Source organism: Malurus melanocephalus, unplaced genomic scaffold (genome assembly GCF_030028575.1).
Source record: "Malurus melanocephalus ecotype Western Australia unplaced genomic scaffold, MMel_1.1 scaffold_28, whole genome shotgun sequence".
NCBI classification, from domain to species: domain Eukaryota; kingdom Metazoa; phylum Chordata; class Aves; order Passeriformes; family Maluridae; genus Malurus; species Malurus melanocephalus.
In genome coordinates, this window is record NW_026623260.1 from 3,923,199 (window position 1) to 3,941,328 (window position 18,130).

At 38.4% G+C, this 18,130-nt stretch overlaps 1 protein-coding gene across 3 annotated transcripts in view; it reads right to left on the reverse strand.

Annotated features, from left to right (window-relative positions):
• USP33 (ubiquitin specific peptidase 33) overlaps nt 1-17,259 on the reverse strand; it is a 35,902-nt gene extending 18,643 nt beyond the window's left edge. For all 3 annotated transcript variants that reach the window (XM_057363571.1, XM_057363570.1, XM_057363569.1), the window contains exons 1-9: nt 17,043-17,259; nt 11,832-11,968; nt 10,786-10,839; nt 8,646-8,708; nt 7,037-7,189; nt 5,743-5,842; nt 2,709-2,778; nt 1,442-1,555; nt 720-798 (exon numbers count right to left, since the gene is read on the reverse strand). In XM_057363571.1, the coding sequence (XP_057219554.1) occupies nt 720-798; nt 1,442-1,555; nt 2,709-2,778; nt 5,743-5,842; nt 7,037-7,189; nt 8,646-8,708; nt 10,786-10,839; nt 11,832-11,912 (714 nt within the window). In that variant the 5' untranslated portion in view covers nt 11,913-11,968; nt 17,043-17,259. The remainder of the gene's footprint in view (nt 1-719; nt 799-1,441; nt 1,556-2,708; nt 2,779-5,742; nt 5,843-7,036; nt 7,190-8,645; nt 8,709-10,785; nt 10,840-11,831; nt 11,969-17,042) is intronic.
• Between the last annotated feature and the right edge of the window lie 871 nt (nt 17,260-18,130).

The following is an 18,130-nucleotide window of genomic DNA, read 5'->3' on the forward strand; positions in this document are numbered from 1 at the left end:
AACATGTGTCCTAATGCTTCACTCCTCAAATATAAAGCATAACAGAAACAGCAAAATTCCTTGTAATAAAAGYAGATTTGTGGAAGAAATGAGTAAGCTTTTCTAATTACAAGGTTTAAATTTTTCACCTGGATCTAAACCTTTTAATGAAGTGCTCCAAACTGTATGAATGCACCAAGATATTGTATAAAGAAGCAACTGAAGAATGCCTTTGCTAGATAATAATCCCTGCCTCTTTACCAAACTGGTTCCTGTAACACACAAATGGTGGGGCTTTCCTCCAAGATACTAAATGGAAACTGCACACTGTGTATTTATTTTTTTAAACATTTGTAGACAAATATATAAAAATCTGTTATATACTTTTTTTCTTTTTGAACATATTTATTTTGTTTTCTGGGACTGCTTGAACATCAGCAGCATTATTTCAGACTTTTCATTTTCAAAGGAAAAGTTCAGATAATATTATTGAAATTTTCCTGAAAGAAAAGGAGCTACCCTAATTTGAAGGCCTTTTAAGAATCTAATATAAATAAATATAAAATAAATATAAATATAGATCATCTATTTCAGATTATGTACATTCAAGTCACTACCTTAAGTTTATGTTGCATTTGCTCTAAACAAATATAGGAAGTAAGGTATCTTAAGCATTACATTTCTAATTAAGAGATCACTTTATGGCTTAGGCAGATTTAAAAGACATCAGAAAGTTTTACCTGTTGAGAGTAGCCTCGAAACATTGGATTAACAGTTTTAATTCCTTGAAATAAACCAGTGGGAACAACAGATCCAGGCCTAAAAAAAATGTAAATATATAAACAATGAAAAAGAAAGCATTTAAATGGACTGGGATCATGTTACCTGCAACTGAACACCAATAATATTAATCTTAACAAAATATAATACTGGTCTTGAATTAATAACTACACGATTTTTAAAAACCTCCCTCAGAAATAGAGACTGTATCAGGCCTTTTATGCCACATTTCTTGTCAGAGAATCAGATAACAATCCAAACACACTCTTGCCACTATGTGTATTTACCTTTATATTCACATTCTGAAGTATTTTCTTAGATATAAATTCCATACAAGAAAACAAGAGAAACTGATAAAACATTGATACAGAATGAAGCACACAGAGAGAATACAGTAGTCAAACATTTTAGATGTATTCTGGCAAATATAAACATTTAAAAGAGCTTAATRCTTGCACAGTGCTCATCTAATCCATTTCTTGTCCTATCTTGATATATATGGAAATAAACAGGTTAGAAGRAGTGCATGAGTCTCACAAGTTAATCTTTCCTTCTCTATTTTTTTTAAAGAGGGATTCTGTGAACACATGGAAAAAAAATTAAAAACCTAGGATAGATTAATGCATCCCTCATGACTCTGGAGTCTATTTTTTATCATTTCATCACCAGAATGATTTAATACCTGCTTTTGTGCCAGAGTTCTGTCATCAGCTTGAGGTAACTCTTACAAATTGCAGGTTTCTTATCCGTTCGGGCTAAGCCTCCGCAGTCAAGAAAAAAGTGTGTCAAAGGTGGGCTGAAAAAAAAAAAAAAGAAGAAAACAGTAATTTTTACAGGTTTTTTAAATACAAGAGGAAATCTGCATTTCATACAGGATTACAAAATAAGAAGAGTAATACTATTCTATAATTGAACAATTCCACTTCCTATGTACTTACATGCCGTGACCAAACACTTCCTAATAGGACAACTTCAGCAGCACAGCCACGCTGCTCCTCAAGCGTGCTCTGACATTTCTCAACGCACCAGAATTGTCCAATGGGATTCAAATTCAAGGCAATTACTACTAGCTGTCACAGAAGTGCCTAGTCCATAAACAGCATCCCCAACCTTTTCTCTGTATGCCATAAAATATGTGTAGGCAAATAACTTCCGCTTAAATGATTACTTACATTTTCCTCATGCAGTGTTGCCAACTCACATACTCTCTCCTCTCCCTTCAACCTCCCTTTTTAAGTCACAACCCCTCATACTCATTGGACCTATTTCTCTCTGAGAAAGGAGACATCCCAGCATTCTTGCAAGATTTGGGATTTCTCAACAGAATACTTTCCTCATGGTGCCTTGCCCACTTCTTAATCTTCTAGAGAGATTTGCCTCAGTTCATCTGTCCTCCCTCAAAGAGCCTCAGTGAGGTCTACTTAGCCCTGCAGGCTCTTGTCCTGTGGCTCACAGTGACCCTGTGTGACACATGCTCAGGACCTGCTGCTGCCCAGCCATTCCTACTGCAGCAAACTCTRCAGCTGGGGATACTGCTTCCATCTCTTCAACTTCTGCAGATTTCTCCTTTGTTAACTTCTCTAGTATTCCCATGGGATGATATGGGATTTTACATTATCTACTCTATTTTTTTTTTAAATTGGTGCTTCTTATGCATTTCCTTTCTTTTCTCTGTAACAAAGGAAAAAATTGCAAGACCAATCCACAAATCCAGTAGCTTTTTTTTTCATATTTTCTTCTAATTTCTGAAACYGCAAATGTTTTTATTTAGGAGGCATTAGAATTAAACAGGGGGAAAGCTGAGTGGCCCACATACCAGAATAAACTGTTTGTACTATACAAGACTGAGATTCAACAAATACATGTCCTTTTCCATGGCAGTGGAAGTCCACCTTGGARAATGCATGCATAAGCAAATATAAAATTGCATTAACAATAATTTTCCTTACCAGTTGGAAAGAGCTTGTAAAGCTGCATTCATGTAACAAGTGTTTCCAATATTTTTTAATCCTGTTAGACCTAAAAAACAGAATAAATACAACTCTGGTAATCCAATAATTCCTAGAAAACACAAATTAATCAAAAATACTCATGCAACACTTGGGATGCCAGTTATAATGCAGAACTATAACTAAAAGAAACATAGGACTCCTAAAGCAATACCAGTCTAATGAGAAGTAGTAATAAAGTGCTTTGATCTTGGTTGACWAAAGCATTTCAGACAAGTGGATTGTATTCCATCCTACTAACTTTTGGTGGTTTATGACACATGAAGATTTTAATTTTAAATAGGCTTATCAACACTGAAGTTCTACTTCAGTGAAGTTAAACTGTTGCTACGCTGCATTTGTAAATAATCACATTACCAAAAGCTTCTCAAAGATTTCATTCTTCTGTCCCAAATTCATGCTAAGTCAGATTACARTCAATATTCAAAACCTACTCAGCATGTGATTATCCCAGACTCAGAACTGTAATTACCTGTGATTAGTCTTTTTCTTTTCCAATTATATACCKTTCTTTTTATAAACAGACTGCTCGCTTTACACTTCCCCACATAATTTATTTCCTAACCCACACTGTTTACTTTCTTTACAGATGGTCACATATACTTTTCCCACACACATGAAAGTTACAATTAACATATATTCTTTCTATCATTATGAACTACGCTATTCATGGCTACTACAGTGTTACATTAATAAAGGAATATTTCAAAATAAAATTGCTTTTGCATGAGGAAATGGTAACATTTCTTAGCAAAAAAATCAGTAAGACTGAAAAATTTTAAAAACTTAACAAACATTCAGCAAATACTGGTGATTTTATGCAATTCTTGAAGTATAGGAACTACCCCAGTAATTTTAAGTCTGTGGTAATAAACTTATGAAGAAAATCTTTCTACATCTGAAAACCACTTGGGTTACTCCAATTACACTTTTTAATGGACAGGACTTTAAAATTAGAAGGACATTTTAAAATGTCCYTCTATCTGTCTCAAYAGAAATACAGTCCTGCTTCCTGTACCTGAACATGCATTCCAAATTCTGCTACAAAGAGAACAATCATTCTTACTGAAATTGAAAAGCAAGAACAGTCAGAGGAWTTTAATTTTCATTTTTCTAGAAGCAGCAGATATTTCAGGAAGGTACTCTCAGTGYATTTTTCCATCTTGTACTATTGCAAGGAAAGTTTTCAAACAGACTTATTTTCTTGTGAAGATATATTTTAATGCTTGCTTCACCAAAAGCATTTCGAAAGAAATTTTAAGAGCAAAGTTAAAACAAAGCTGAAGAAGTTTCTTCCCTTCAATTTGACAAGTGTCTTAACATAGTCACATCATCATTACGGGGAACTTTAAGCCATTCTATTTGTATATTATTTCAGTGTAAGCCACATTCTCCAAAGCATTATTAACACAAGAAGAGATAAAAATATACAAATATACTCATTGGTTGGAGAAACTAACTAGGAATTAAACACATGGCCTAATGATTTAAGGGCAGATGGCAAATTAGAGGGGTGGTGACATATGCAGAAAGATTGTGCCAGACAACAGAAGGGACAAGGCAGGTTTTCTGACCAATGCCAGCAGCCTTAGGAGAGGGAAAGCTGGTAGCAGATGAGTGAAGGAGAAATGAGATCTGTGGCTGTAGTTTAACTCCACATTGATTGAGTCAGCAATTCAACCCCCCCAGAGCCCCTCACTCACTCCCTCACGGTGGGATGGGGGAACTGTAGGAGTAAAAGTGACGAAACTCATAGGTTGAGATAAAGACAGTTTAATAGGTGAAGCAAAAGCTGTTTGCACAAGCAAAGCAAAACAAGGCATTCATTCACCACTTCCCATGTGCAGGCAGGTGCTGCTCCCATCTCCAACATGAATAATTGTTACTTGGGAAGACAAACACCCTAAATCTGAAAGTCCCACTCTTCCTCTTCTCCCAGCATGCCATATGTTATGGAATATCCCTGTGTTCACTTGGGTCAGCTGTCCCAGTTATGGCCCCTCCCAACTTCTTGTGCACCCCCAACCCACTCCTTGGTGGGTGGAGTGAGAAACAGAAAAGGTTGACTGTGTGTAAGCCCTGTTCATCAATAACTGAAACATCTTCTACATTATCAACCAGTTTTCAGAACAAATCCAACAACACAGCTCCACAGCAGCTACTGAGAAGAAAATTAACTCTTGCCCAGCCAAAACCAGCACATGCATAAATTAGAGTAACTTTCATTACTGATGGAAAACAAACTGCCTTGACATATGCAATGGCATCTCAAAAACAACAGTTCAACAAYGTGCTGGTCTTTTTCTATTTTWCTGAAAAAATGGTACYTAAAAATATTTTCTTTAGCATCAAATACACACATCTTTTTTAGAATGATCAATAATAATTTGAGACTTTTAAGAAATAGTAATTATGATCTCTTATAAAATGAGAAATTAAAACTTCACTGGGATTTCATCACTCTCTTTTTCATCTTTTACACTAGATTTAGTGTTAGGGTGGGGTAATCTTTGATACAAGAAAGTTTGGCAGTGCATGAAATCAATTATGTCAAGGAGGAAACAATAACCAAACCCCCACACTAGGATACTACAGGCTGAGAAAAGCATTATTCCAAATGCAGGAAAGCATTCAAATCAAGAGTCTCTTAGGGCAGGCAAAAACAGTAGAAAAGATTTTTTTAAAATCTACTTTTACCAGAGTGGCTACAATACCAACTGCACTAAACATTACTCCAACAAGCTTTCTTTTTTGTTGCTGATTTCACAGGTACATTGGGTGCATGACCATTTATCACCACAGCCTCTGCTCTGAAGGTAAGAAAGATTGTTGCAAGAAAGATGAAACTAAAAATAAACATCTGAGTTGGAGCAGAAAAGGAAACGGTTCCCAACAGAAGAGAATCAGTACATGGCTGAAGAACAGACTTAAAAACACACTCATGCAATAATGCACAGGATTTTGCTTTAATTACCTCTGGTCTTCAATTCATCTTCTTCAACTTCTATATCCAAGTCATCAAATACAGCTGCTAATGGGATCTTCAGTGTGGGATTACTGGGTATTTTAAAATCCTTAAAAGCAGAAAAAGAGTATTTACTTCTATTCAACAATTTTCCACTTAATTAAGCTTATGTGTAATTTTACCAAGAAATCTAGAACCAGAAAATGATGTGAATGCATTCTGAAATCTCACTGCACATGAAGTGAGAACACCAAGATTGCACAGGTACCCTGAGAAAGTTCACTAGGTACCCCACCGTGTTTCTGGTTTTAGGTCACTGCATGATTTTATAACAGCAGCTGAAGAATCAAATCAAAGCCAGGGATGGCATTTCCTTCCCCTGGATAACAAAGCAGCCAGAACAGAAGAGTAAAGGCAGGAGTCATCACCTAAGCCAGTGTAAGTGTTTTTGATGTGCCACCAGATGGCTCTCTACAGTTAATGAAGACAAACTACACTATTGAAAGAAAAAGTAGAAATAGAGAAATGAAGTAGTAGACAGGCAGGCATTTATTGCATAACAGGCTCTTTTGTGGGCACACAAACCCTAAACAAATTGTTTCACAGGCTTTTTAAGTTCTGCTGAGTTTTCTGTATATTATACCTGTTTCCTCAGAAGATCAAAACAGGTCAAGAATAATAGAGCAGAAGTTCAGAAGTCTGAACTCAGCTCTCTAGTAAATGACCAGAAATTCCACACAACAGAAATTTTTTTTAAATTCCAATGGTACTATTCCAATTGAGCTACTGGTGTTTTATGAGAAAATGATCAGACTACATTCATATTAAATACTAAACTTTGAAGGGAAAATATTGAAGGTTATTGACAGATTTAATCATCTTTCTGTTGCCCATCTTTCTGTCCAACCTGTGCATCATGGTATCTTTCCTAGTGTTCTGTATCTCAAGCAAAACACGTTTAGAAATACTGTATTTCTAATTGTGAGTGTTTTAATTGAGTTACCTATCATTTTTATGTAACTATATTACATAAAACTTCTCTTTTCAGCTACACACATTATTCCAAACTATTATACTTTAAAAATTGCAGTATAATTCTCTCAACACAACACTCATCTAGGAAACAAAAGATCAGAGTGAACAGTACTGCCCGTAAAGTGCCAAAAATTCTATGAAAATGGAGAGGAATTAATAAAAAGTTCAGCCACAAGAACGAAAGGAAAAGTCAATTTTTCACTTACGAAAAACCACAATATATACTGCAAAGCTACAGCTGCCTTTGTTTCATTGGGTTAAAAAGTACCTGCACACTGTTTTCTTGTGCTTGGTGAGACAATCTTGCATTTGGTAGTGGAGAATGAGATCCAAATTTTCTATCCAGGAACACTTCCTTACTACAGGCRTAACACCAAACACGGAGCGTAGTAAGGTTGACAGTTAGACAGTGCTTTGTCTCCTAAAACAGAACAAAAACCACAACTGTGATTCAGAAATTGGGAATAACTAAATACTGCTACATGGAAGCTAGAACAGACATATTAAAATTCTAGGTCTTTCAACAATGAATGGAGTATGTGTGCTAGAATATTAAAAAAGAGCAATGCAGTCATTGAAATTCTAGCACAAACGTTCATTTGTAGTACAAATCACTCAAATTAGCAAATTGAAGTAATAAGAGAATCAAGACAAGGATGTCACTGACAGAGAATGAACAGTTTGTCTACTTTCTCCTACCTGTGAAGTACATAACATTGCTAAGACAGCATGCAAAATAAACTACTGTAAAAAGCCAACAAGTATAAAACTGCAGGCAAGAAATTCAGGGACCATCTGTTCCCCAACCCTCTAGAAACAGCTTATTTCTGAGTCTATTGTAAAGGCTTTAGAACTGTGATTCAACTTTACAGCTGATAAAAGAAACCCTGAAGGTATTGTTATAGATTTATATTAATGCATTATCGATTCATAAAAATACTCACTCTTCTCATGGTCCTGCTTCAAAACAAAACAAAATAACCCGTAATGGTGGTAAAATGCAGTCATAACACCACATACTTCTTGTAAAACCCCCATATATACTATTAGTTCATTTTAATAGTCATATTTTAGTAATTTTAGGGATCAAAAATTGTTCAGTGTGAAACTTTAGATGCATTCACTAACAGATTAACTGTAAACTAATGGCAAGAATTTGATTAGTCTTGAAGTCAGCAACTTAGAAATGACGTTAATAAAGCTGTCACCCCTCTGTCCCCAGAACAGCTTCTCTGATTAATTTTGGCAAGTGCTCCACTTGCACATGGGTGTGCCCAGAACCCAGAGTTTAAGACCCAAACCTATGCACTGAAGCTGTCCAGCCCTGACAGAACGTGGCAGGCTGGGGAGCACAGTGCACACACTCCACGGCTCCTACCGAGCTGGATCCAAGATCAGGACATCGCAGGAAAGCATATGCTCAGCTCTCTACAGAAACAAAGCACCTGTCTCTGGCAATTTACACTTCCTATCTCACACCCCTTCAGCTGTCCATTAATGCAATTTTGCTCCTCTCATCCATCAGGCAGCCACAGTCCCAGAAATTTAGACTGAAATAGTGGACATAGTGGACTACACATAAGCTGAGGTACTCAATAAGTCTTTTGTCTGTGCATCTTGAAAATCATCAATAATTTTTGTTCTTGTTTTTCATTTTCACTGTGCTCTTTAGAAGAATTGCATAACTATGCAGCTGCACAAAAACTGTAATCTCACTCCTAAATTAGCAAAACCTGCTTCTGTAACATAAAACACAATCACAGTAAATCAAAAGTCCATAAAATCAGCTAACATAGGTTACTGACTTCACTGAAATAAAAGTTCTCTAACTCTGTTTCACTGCTTCAAGGAACTCTATTACCAGCAAATACACATACCTGGGAATGGGTGGTACTGTGATCAACATGGGATTCACCACAGCCAACATATGTACATCTGTTCTGTTGGGCAAGATACAAAGGGGAATACAGAATTAAAAAGAGGTCTCAAACAGGTTTACAGAATAGGAATATATTGCCTATTCCCTTTAAAATTCACTCAAATTTCAAACTTGCAGTGTCCTAAACAAACCAAGAGGCATGCATAGTAAGCAATAAAGTAAGTATCACCTAAAGCAAAATAGAATGCTGCAAGATTTAACTCAACTTCTTTCACTGTTGGGCAACATTAGACATTTAATGTTTTTGGAATACAATTTTTGGGCATTTTTATGTATTTATTCATATTACTGTGAACATGTATTTTTTAGAATTCCTGATTTGATGAAGATTGTTATAGAAAATACGAAGTTAGTCCACTGAGTAGTGAAATACTGAATGGCAACAGCCTCAGAACATGACATGYWKAKAYWWWWRTMTMWRCATGCCCCTATCTGCAGTGCCTATTCATCAGAGGATTACTTCACAAGTAATTAGTTTCTTCACCTTTACGTGAGTTTCCCATATATATGGCCAAAAACTTGCGACATTCTAGTTACAACATGCAAAATAGTTGTCAATTCTAATCACACTCATTACAAAATACATTTGGCTGAGTTGAGTGTGGAATCTTGCATTTGCAGCTGCTAATGTTCAAGCAGTTTTCCTTATTTGCACTACTCAGGCCAATCACAATGGAGGATACAGCAGGTTATCTGTGTTAATTTGTACAATCAAATAGTAGCTGAATACCGCCAATTTTCTACATTAAATAATCACAGGTATTTGTTAAGTTACAGGTAGTTTACATGCTGGGATCTCACCAGGTTTTTCTACTGAAAAAGGTGAAGACAAGATGCCAGTTCATCCAAGAGGAGAAACATCCCAGCATGACACTGAGTGTCCTATTGCAACTACAAGACACTGCTATGGAAATGTTGGTATGTAATTTAGTTTTTTGGTAAGAGTCTAAGAGCTCTATGTGAGAAATAAAACACATGTTTTCAGCTTGACAGCATTTTCCCACCTGCCAAGTTGACACCTCCCTGAAAACCTCTTCCCTACTCCCAGTAGTTTTTATATGTAATTAAAACTTCAGGCTATCTAAACAAAGACATTAAACACTGTTTCTTTCCCCCTTGATCTCTGTTATTGACAGAAGAAGCAAAATAATCCCATCTCTTAATTGCTACCACAATCCACCTAAAAGGACAAGAATGAAGGGGATTTTTTTTAAATGCTCATATTTACACCTAGAGTTTGGCATAGCTTAGAGATCTTCCTGATAGTACTTAAAGAAAAGTCATCATGAAATGAAGTCAAGCCTACAGAGCAAAATTTCAATCTCTGTAAATTGCTGTAAGTCCAAAGAACTCACAAGACATTTTAAAAACTAAGTTAGCTATATGGTCTCCAGTTGGGATCATAGATCAGTCAGAAGCAACATATTTGACTTTTTTTTTAAAAAAATACAATAAAAATATGTTTTTTTGTAGACAGCAAGAAAAGTCAAGTGAAAGCATATTTATGACAGAACCATACCTAGAGTAACGACTGCATGAAACCTGTACAAAGTAAGGATAACGTTTGTACAACCTTCTGCAAGTTTCAAAATAAGGGGTTTTTTTGCTTTAAAATAAAAAATTCAGAGTATGCCTTATTCTGTAAAATGTCCACTATTACTACTAGATGGTATTACTACAAATGCTAAGAAAGGTTTATAAAAAGTAATGTAATAATTAAGGAATAATCCATTATTTTTTTAGATCTACAGACCCAGGGAAAAGATTTTTAAAAAGCCAAAACTTAAGAGATAAAATGYATCAYAACTCAAGTAGAAAYACTAATAWGCYACCWTMYTWMYKKWAAAAAAAMCCCTCATTTTAAGCATATTATTCTTAAATTACAAGAAATATACACCTGATAGAGGGCAAATAATTAAAAACATTAAGAACTGCATAAGGTATTTTGCTTTTAAATAATAAGCTAAACAAACTCATTTGAAGAACTTGATTACAGCTGTTTCTTCAAAAAAAAAAAATACTACCAACTTCACCTTTACTAGAAAATGACTGCAGTATGGAACAACAGAACAACTTACCTCTAAGCATGCCCAAAGGTTGGGTCCTCTGACTTTACAGTCCTGACAAGTGCCCTATTAAACAGAAAGCAAGTATTGTTTCACTTATTTTCACCATTAAGCCACAATTCCAAGACAAAAGGAGGAAATATACTGTAAAGCTTAATATCAGATGAGTAATTTCGAGACAAAAGAGGGATATACTGGCAACCAGCCAATTTTTTTTGCTACACATAATCTCAAGATCAGCACATTTTTCCACTAAAATCTTGGATTTCTTGGTTGAGTTTTCCTTTAAACTAAAAACTGCTTTTCTAAGTAAGGCATAAATATGTATCATATCACATAATTCAAATAATCTTCAAAATTGGTCTTCCCTATAAATATAACATAAAAAGAAATTAAAGTGATTGAACCTATAGTATTCCTTCTAGCAGACACTACCTGGAAAGGTCTACCCAAAAAAAAGATGAAATACAAATAAAATGCTGTGTTCCTCAGCAGCAAATTAACTGTTACAGAAATTTAGCACCATGCACAGAAAAGGTTTCATTTTTCATCACCTCCCAGGTACTAAAATGAGTTACAAGATCCTTCTTTGTTCCATTTATTAATTCTAGTTTGAAACCAAGAATTCAAGGTAGGACCAAACTGTGGCTTCTCTATTAAAGAGGGAACTGTTACTCAAGTAAACTCAAGCAGAAATATTTTTGTTAGTTCCTACTTCAAGTCAAGTAGTTGGACTATATTACATTAACATTCCAAATTACTACATGTTAAAATGACAATGAAAATAAAGTTCAGCTTGGTGCTAAGCCAACTCTTTTAACTAATAATTCCATTGAAACATCAAAGATGCTCTTCAAGTACAGAAAAATAGTTCTTCAGCTTCATCAAGTCCATAATTCTTCTCATACTTTATTTAAACCTTACTGTTCCAGTAGAGGAGCTTTTACCCATGCTTGACACTTAAATGCATCTTATAACTAATAATACACTAAAATGTATATCTAAAAAGACCTGACCAGTTAATGGCGATAGGAGGAAAGTGAATTGTTACAACTCACATGAGATTTCTGTATCAATTCCTCCTTTGTTATCTCACCAACTGATTCCAAGTGTGGGCAAGGGCTGCCGGGTGATGACATTGCTGAAGCTGTATTTTCTGAGATACTGTAGCTAGAATTTAACACCAGGGAATCACCTGTCAACAGAAATAAGAATGAATAAAATCCAACTCTTTAGAACAGACAGCAATATTAGATATCTAATATACAACCTATAAATAACTTTTAAAACAATGTGCTGTTTTAGGCTAAGTTAGTATAAATAACCTTCTTAAGAGACTCCAATAGCCCAAAGTAAGCCTGCTGACTTCTGAAATGAAATCCACTGACTTCTAGGTCATAAACTAAAAGAATCCTGAATGAAGCAGGCTGATTTGGGTTAATTATTTAACTTCCCAGACTCTGCCATGGCACCCAAATGACATAAACAGTAGTTTCCAAGTCTGCCTAGAACTGATGGTGGTTTTGAGTGTATATTCTGGAAACGGATCTTTGCAACACTGCTGAAGGGTGCTGAAACTGTGAAGGCTAAACTGCAGGAACATAAGACTTGTTTATCAAAGGATAAGGAAACTTTATCTTGGTTTTATTTATTTACAAAGACACATTCTAGAGTCAGACATATTATATATCAAAAGGAAACTGAAACTTGTGACTCAGACATAGCACTAAACACCCAGCTTTTATCTTGTTCTCTTTGCCCATCCAAGGTCTCTGGTGCAGACACAGAAATTTATCAGAAATAAAGAATGCTAAATACAATCACTTTGCCATTATTAATTCGATAGTTGCATAGAAAGCAACAGAAAGAAAAAAACTGTAACATTCTTTTTATATAAATACTCCAACTGACTCATTCAGATAGGGACCATCCAATAACTTCATTCCAGTCAAGAGCCATTTCAGCTTCTGTTGGTCATTTTTCTATATAGGTGTGTGTATGTGTATAAACAGTCTGTTTTATTACTACACTGCTACACAAACAATATTATTAAAGTACTGCATATCATTTGTATTAAAATAATATATGATACTTTGTGCCATATATTATATGCACATATGTATATACCTGCATATAAACACTTTAACAAGTTTTCTTTAACTATAAGCAATTATTTACATATAGTATATTATATATGTAATTGTATACATAGACTCAAGTATGACCACATAGGTTTCAATCTCTTTTTAATATCATGTTAACAGATGTTCAATAAAATATTTCTAGTTTCGTGAGAACTTCTCACAAGACTAGAAATACTACAGTAAATGAATCATTTAGGATTTCTTTTCTATATGAGATCTAAATTCTTTTCCTGGACCAGTGGCATGACATTTAAAATGCATTATTCTAAAACATAAGCTCCAGCTGGAAAAGTACCTCCTCAGTTCAGTGACTGTCTGTAATCTATATGCACTGTTACTGAAAGACACTTCAAATAAGGCAACAGTTTGTCAAGCCAAACCTCCTCAACTTCCATCATATTTGCAATTCCTCTTTGAACTGTAAGGTTCCCTTTCAGAACAGAAATGGCAACATGAATGTATGTTACATCTTCCATGGTTTGCAAGATCTGTTGAAATGTTATACAAGGACAAGTAAGTTTCAAATAAAGCACTGAGAACATTAAATGCAGTGAGATGATTTAATACAAATGTTTTAGAAAGACTGATATAATAGATTAGTAAAGCTTTAGGCTTAGGGTTTTCTTTATGGAAGATGCTTTCTGAACGCATTATTCCAAGTAATACAAAGCAATGAATGGAGACATCACCTCATGCTGTTAGATTTGCATTAAATGTATTTAACTTTTCATACATGGAACTGCACAAATCCAAACCTGCAGTCCTGAACAAACTCAGGAGTTCTGCTCATGCCAGTTTCTGTTTCTTGGTGCAGTCTGCACCTTTCTTCTTCTAAGAATCATCAGAAAGGCCAAAGCTGTTCAAAACCTAGATCCCTGTGGATATGGTCCCTACTCCTGTCCATATGGAGAGTATCCCTTGTGGAAATGTAGTTTACATTACAGATTCTTCACATGTCATTATATGAGCAAAGCTGAACGGCCTTTCTTTCACCTTTTGGTAATAAAATTTTTACACAGCTCCTTCCATCTTGCAGCACTGTGATATCTCATTGTACTGCCATAACCTTGGTAACTTAATATACACAGCTGCAGAAACACATTTTGTAAAATTTTATTTTAAAGTCTAAAACTGTAAGATTAATTTAAAACTATGATTCATCCTTCATCAAAGTCCTAGCAAGCCCAGGGTAGCCTCTCCCTCACTCACTGACCTTCCTCCATTTCATCACTTCCTACTCTATCTGAAGAGATTGCTTTTCTTCCCCTGCAGCTCATTATCACATCAGCTTTTACACCAGCTTCTGCATTGCCTCAACCTCATCCAAAAACTGGTTTTCTGCATTTTCAGTAATTTTAAAAAACCTCTGAACAATCCAACAAACCTACTTTTGTAGTTCTCTCACATTCCATTTTGTACTCCTATTCCGAAGTTGGAATGTATCTCCGTTTCATGATCGCAGTGATATTACAGAATGGGATGGGTTGGAAGAAATCTTAGAAATCATCTGGTTCCAAATCCCCTGCCTCAGGCAGAGATACCACTCACTAGATCAGGTTGCTCCAGCTTGGCCTTGGACATTCCTGGGGATAGAGCATCCACAACTTCTCTGGGCAGTCTGCTGCAGTGCCTCAACACCCTCACAGTAAAGTATTTCTTCCTAATATCTAATCTAATCCTGCCTTCTGTGTTCTAAGCCGTWYTCTTATCACTACAAGMCCTTGTGAAAAGTCCTGCTCCAATTCTTACAGCCCCTTTAAGCACTGGAGGTTGTGTAAGGTCTCCCTGGAGCCTTCATTACTCCAGGCTCAACAGCCCCAACTCTCAGCCTGTTTCCACACTGTTTGTGATCACACTCATGCAATAAGCTTCTCATCAAATGCTTCCCATATATGTGGCAGAGAACCCTGCAGTCCATTGCCAGCCCTCTCCACTGTCGCCCCAGAGAGGTTTCAGTTCACCTGTCTCAATGCTTCATACTACACCACCCAATAAAGTGAATCAGTTAACTTTCCAAAGCAGGACTTCTGAACACGTTTTTGCTTAGAGAACACACAGAGCCATACTTCAAAGAAAAATTCTACTTAAGCCCTGTCTTGAGGGTTTTTTTTGTGTTCCTGACTAGTGTTTCCATTCACCAAGAAAAAAAATTTGAGCCATCAGAGAAATGTGAACCATAATTCAAAGCATCATGACCAGGAACCTATTCATTATTCAGTAGAATTCCACAGCATCACAGACTTATTTGGTGCTCATCACGGAAGCCCTATCACACCCACAGAAAAATCTCATCCATCACTAAGAGAATTCAAATGATCCTGATAATTATCTTTGGTTCATGTAAGGAGCCCAATACTTCCTAAAGAAACAAAACAGATTTTAAATTCTTTCAAAAATTTTTGAATTAATGATTTCATCTGCCTAGTTACAGTAGGTAACACTTCAACAGATACTGAAATAAACAATTATATCTGTTATGTATTCTACTGGTGTTCTAAACATGGAGCCGTTTTACAGAATTCTGTAAGGGAATGCTGATAGAGTTTAAGAATAAAAGGATTATTCTGAAGACATCAATTACATGAAGCAGCAATTGTGTCTTCATTACAAGCGTTTATTATTTTGTCAGTACAGCTCTGAATAACAGCATCTCAAACCAGTAATCTGTAAGTTCAGGCTTCTTAGTTGCATTCACAGTTATTTYACCAGTGATGCACTGGAACAATTTMATTCAACATTTATTTTCATTTTATGGCAACAAAGCAGAAGTGACCCAAGGTGCAACTTTGCACCTGAACACTTTATTACTTAGAATGCTAAAGAGGTCTAGAAGTTCAGTAATTACTTGCCATATTCTTCACACTTTAGAAAAAAACCCACCAGCATTCACTATAAGCCACAAAAGCCCACTGAACCTCTAGCCTTAGGCATATTCAGATTTGTAAGATACATATTTATCACTTCTCTAAAAATCTCTATTTTTTTTAAATAAAGTTTACAGAAATTACTTCAGTATAATTTTATATATGAATGACGTTTTTACCAAAGTTGAACCTATTCTTTTTAGTGGGTGAAATTAAAGTTCATCTTTCCTATTTTTTTGACCTAAGTTCATTTATATTCTGTAACTCAATAGATAGTTTTGAATTTCACCTCCCGTCCCTCCATATTTTTACTTTTTTTAATGTATCAACAATAAACAAGCACATCTCATTTTCTTGACACAGTAACATTACCAATCCCTGCTCTGGCAGAGAATTTACTTTATTTGTTTAGCATAAAACCTGGTATTTTCCCCCTAAATGATAAAAGTGTGCTCAGTAAGCTGGTGAAAGACACCTGGTATTTCTCTTCAGGCACCAAGAGCTACCCACTCAAGAAAACACAATTTGATAAGCCACTTCCATTACATTTTTTTTCTGCCTTTAAATATTGTTCCCAAAGAGAAAGGCCATTTAAAAAAAATGCTTGAGTTGAGGGTATATCCTCTTACAGGGTTAAGACAGTTTTTATTTTATATTGGCTTTCAGGGCACCCAGGCCACTCTTTCGTTTCTTTCTTTCACCACGCTAAATCCTAACTATGAAACCCATTAGCTGACCTCTATATTTCTAAGAGGATTTTCCTAACTCGGGCTTTGCCTAAGCGCAGGAGAAGCCTACAGTGATTTTCCACTAGGTGATACCCCGGACTTTTCCCCCCGGCTGTTCCACCCCTCATTCCCGATCATCCATGCGCATGGATAACTCAGGGAGCGAACAGGGGTCATTTATGGGTAAATTACTGTTTTCAGGGATTGCGCGCTATCCCACGGTACCGCTGCCGCACAGCTGCAAGTTGAGCAGAGCCCTGCGGAGCTCTGTGGCCGCTTCCAGCGGGCGAGCGGCCGGTCCCGCCCCACACGGCCCCGCTGCGCCGGACCGGGCACCGCCGACCTCCGGCCCCCGCCCAGCCCTGCGGGACCGCGGCGCCCCGACCGCCGGGAAGGCTCCCGGAGCTACCGCCACACCAACACCAACACACACCCTGGGCTGTGAGAGCGGCCGGGCACACGGCCCGCAGCGCTCCCGTCCCCCACCACACCGAACCCTCCGCCGCTGCCCAAGCGGGCCCTTCCCCTCTTACCGGAGAGCCGGGAGGATGCGCCGCACACGGATCACGGAGCTCAGCCGGGCCGCGATCAGCCCCGCCCTCGGCCCGAGGGCTCGCCTTTGCCTGCGGGGACAGCGGTGATGCAGCGAGTCTGCCGTGACGGAGCCGGGCGCGCCCGGGCCGCGGCTCTACCGGTGCCGCTCCGCACACGCGCGGACGGGCGGGCGCGGCTGCCGAGACACCGCCGCGGGACGCGCCCCGCTTAAAGATGGCGGCGCCGGGCGTCACCGCCGCTCACGTGATCGCTGCCCCGCTCAAAAATGGCGGCGCCCCGCCCCCGCCCGGCCGCCCGCAGCGGGAGCTGCCCACAGCAAAGATGGCGGGCGCGGACTCCTGACGCCGCGGGTCTCCCTCACGTGGCAGCGGCTCCTCCCGACCGACGGCGGCCGCTTTCCCTGTGCCGGAAGCGGATTACGCTGGTCTGAGGGCAGCGCCGGGGCGGGAGCGGAGAGAGCTGCCCCCGGCTCTGGTGCCCGGCAGGTAACTGAGCACGGCAGCGGCGGCACCCGCTCGGACTCGGGGAGAGGCGCCCCCGCTTTGGCCCGGGCGGCTGCGGGGAGGGGCTGAGGGGCGCACCGGGTATCCCGGTTCTGTCCGCTGCCCGCCTGCGATGCCGGGGCTGCCCGGGCTGGGGAGGGCTCGGCAGGGCCGGCCGGAGGTGGTTTCTGCCCCACGGCCTCCATCGCCTCCCGCCGTGCCGCGGTTGCGGTCCCGGAGTCGTGGTTCGGAGGCTTCGCCTTGTGTTCAGCCTCGGGGTGTGAGAGGGGTGCGCCTGGATCGGGGAGATTACGTCAGGCTATAGTGGTTATTTCTCGAGTGTGTCTGCAAAATAATCGAAGCGCTGAATGAGAGAAACTTTTTCTGGCTGCTCTCAAATCTTTTAACGCTTTCAGCTGGCAGATCTGTTCTTGCAGCAGTCGTGGTTTCAGAGGCAGGGTTGCTGTCGTGCATGATTTAGAGGATATAGTAAATGAACGGCCGGCTACTCAAAGCAGACCGAGCCCTCTAGCCCTGCTGTACATCTGCAAAGCACAGCTGGGCAAATGGGGCCTAAGCTGAAC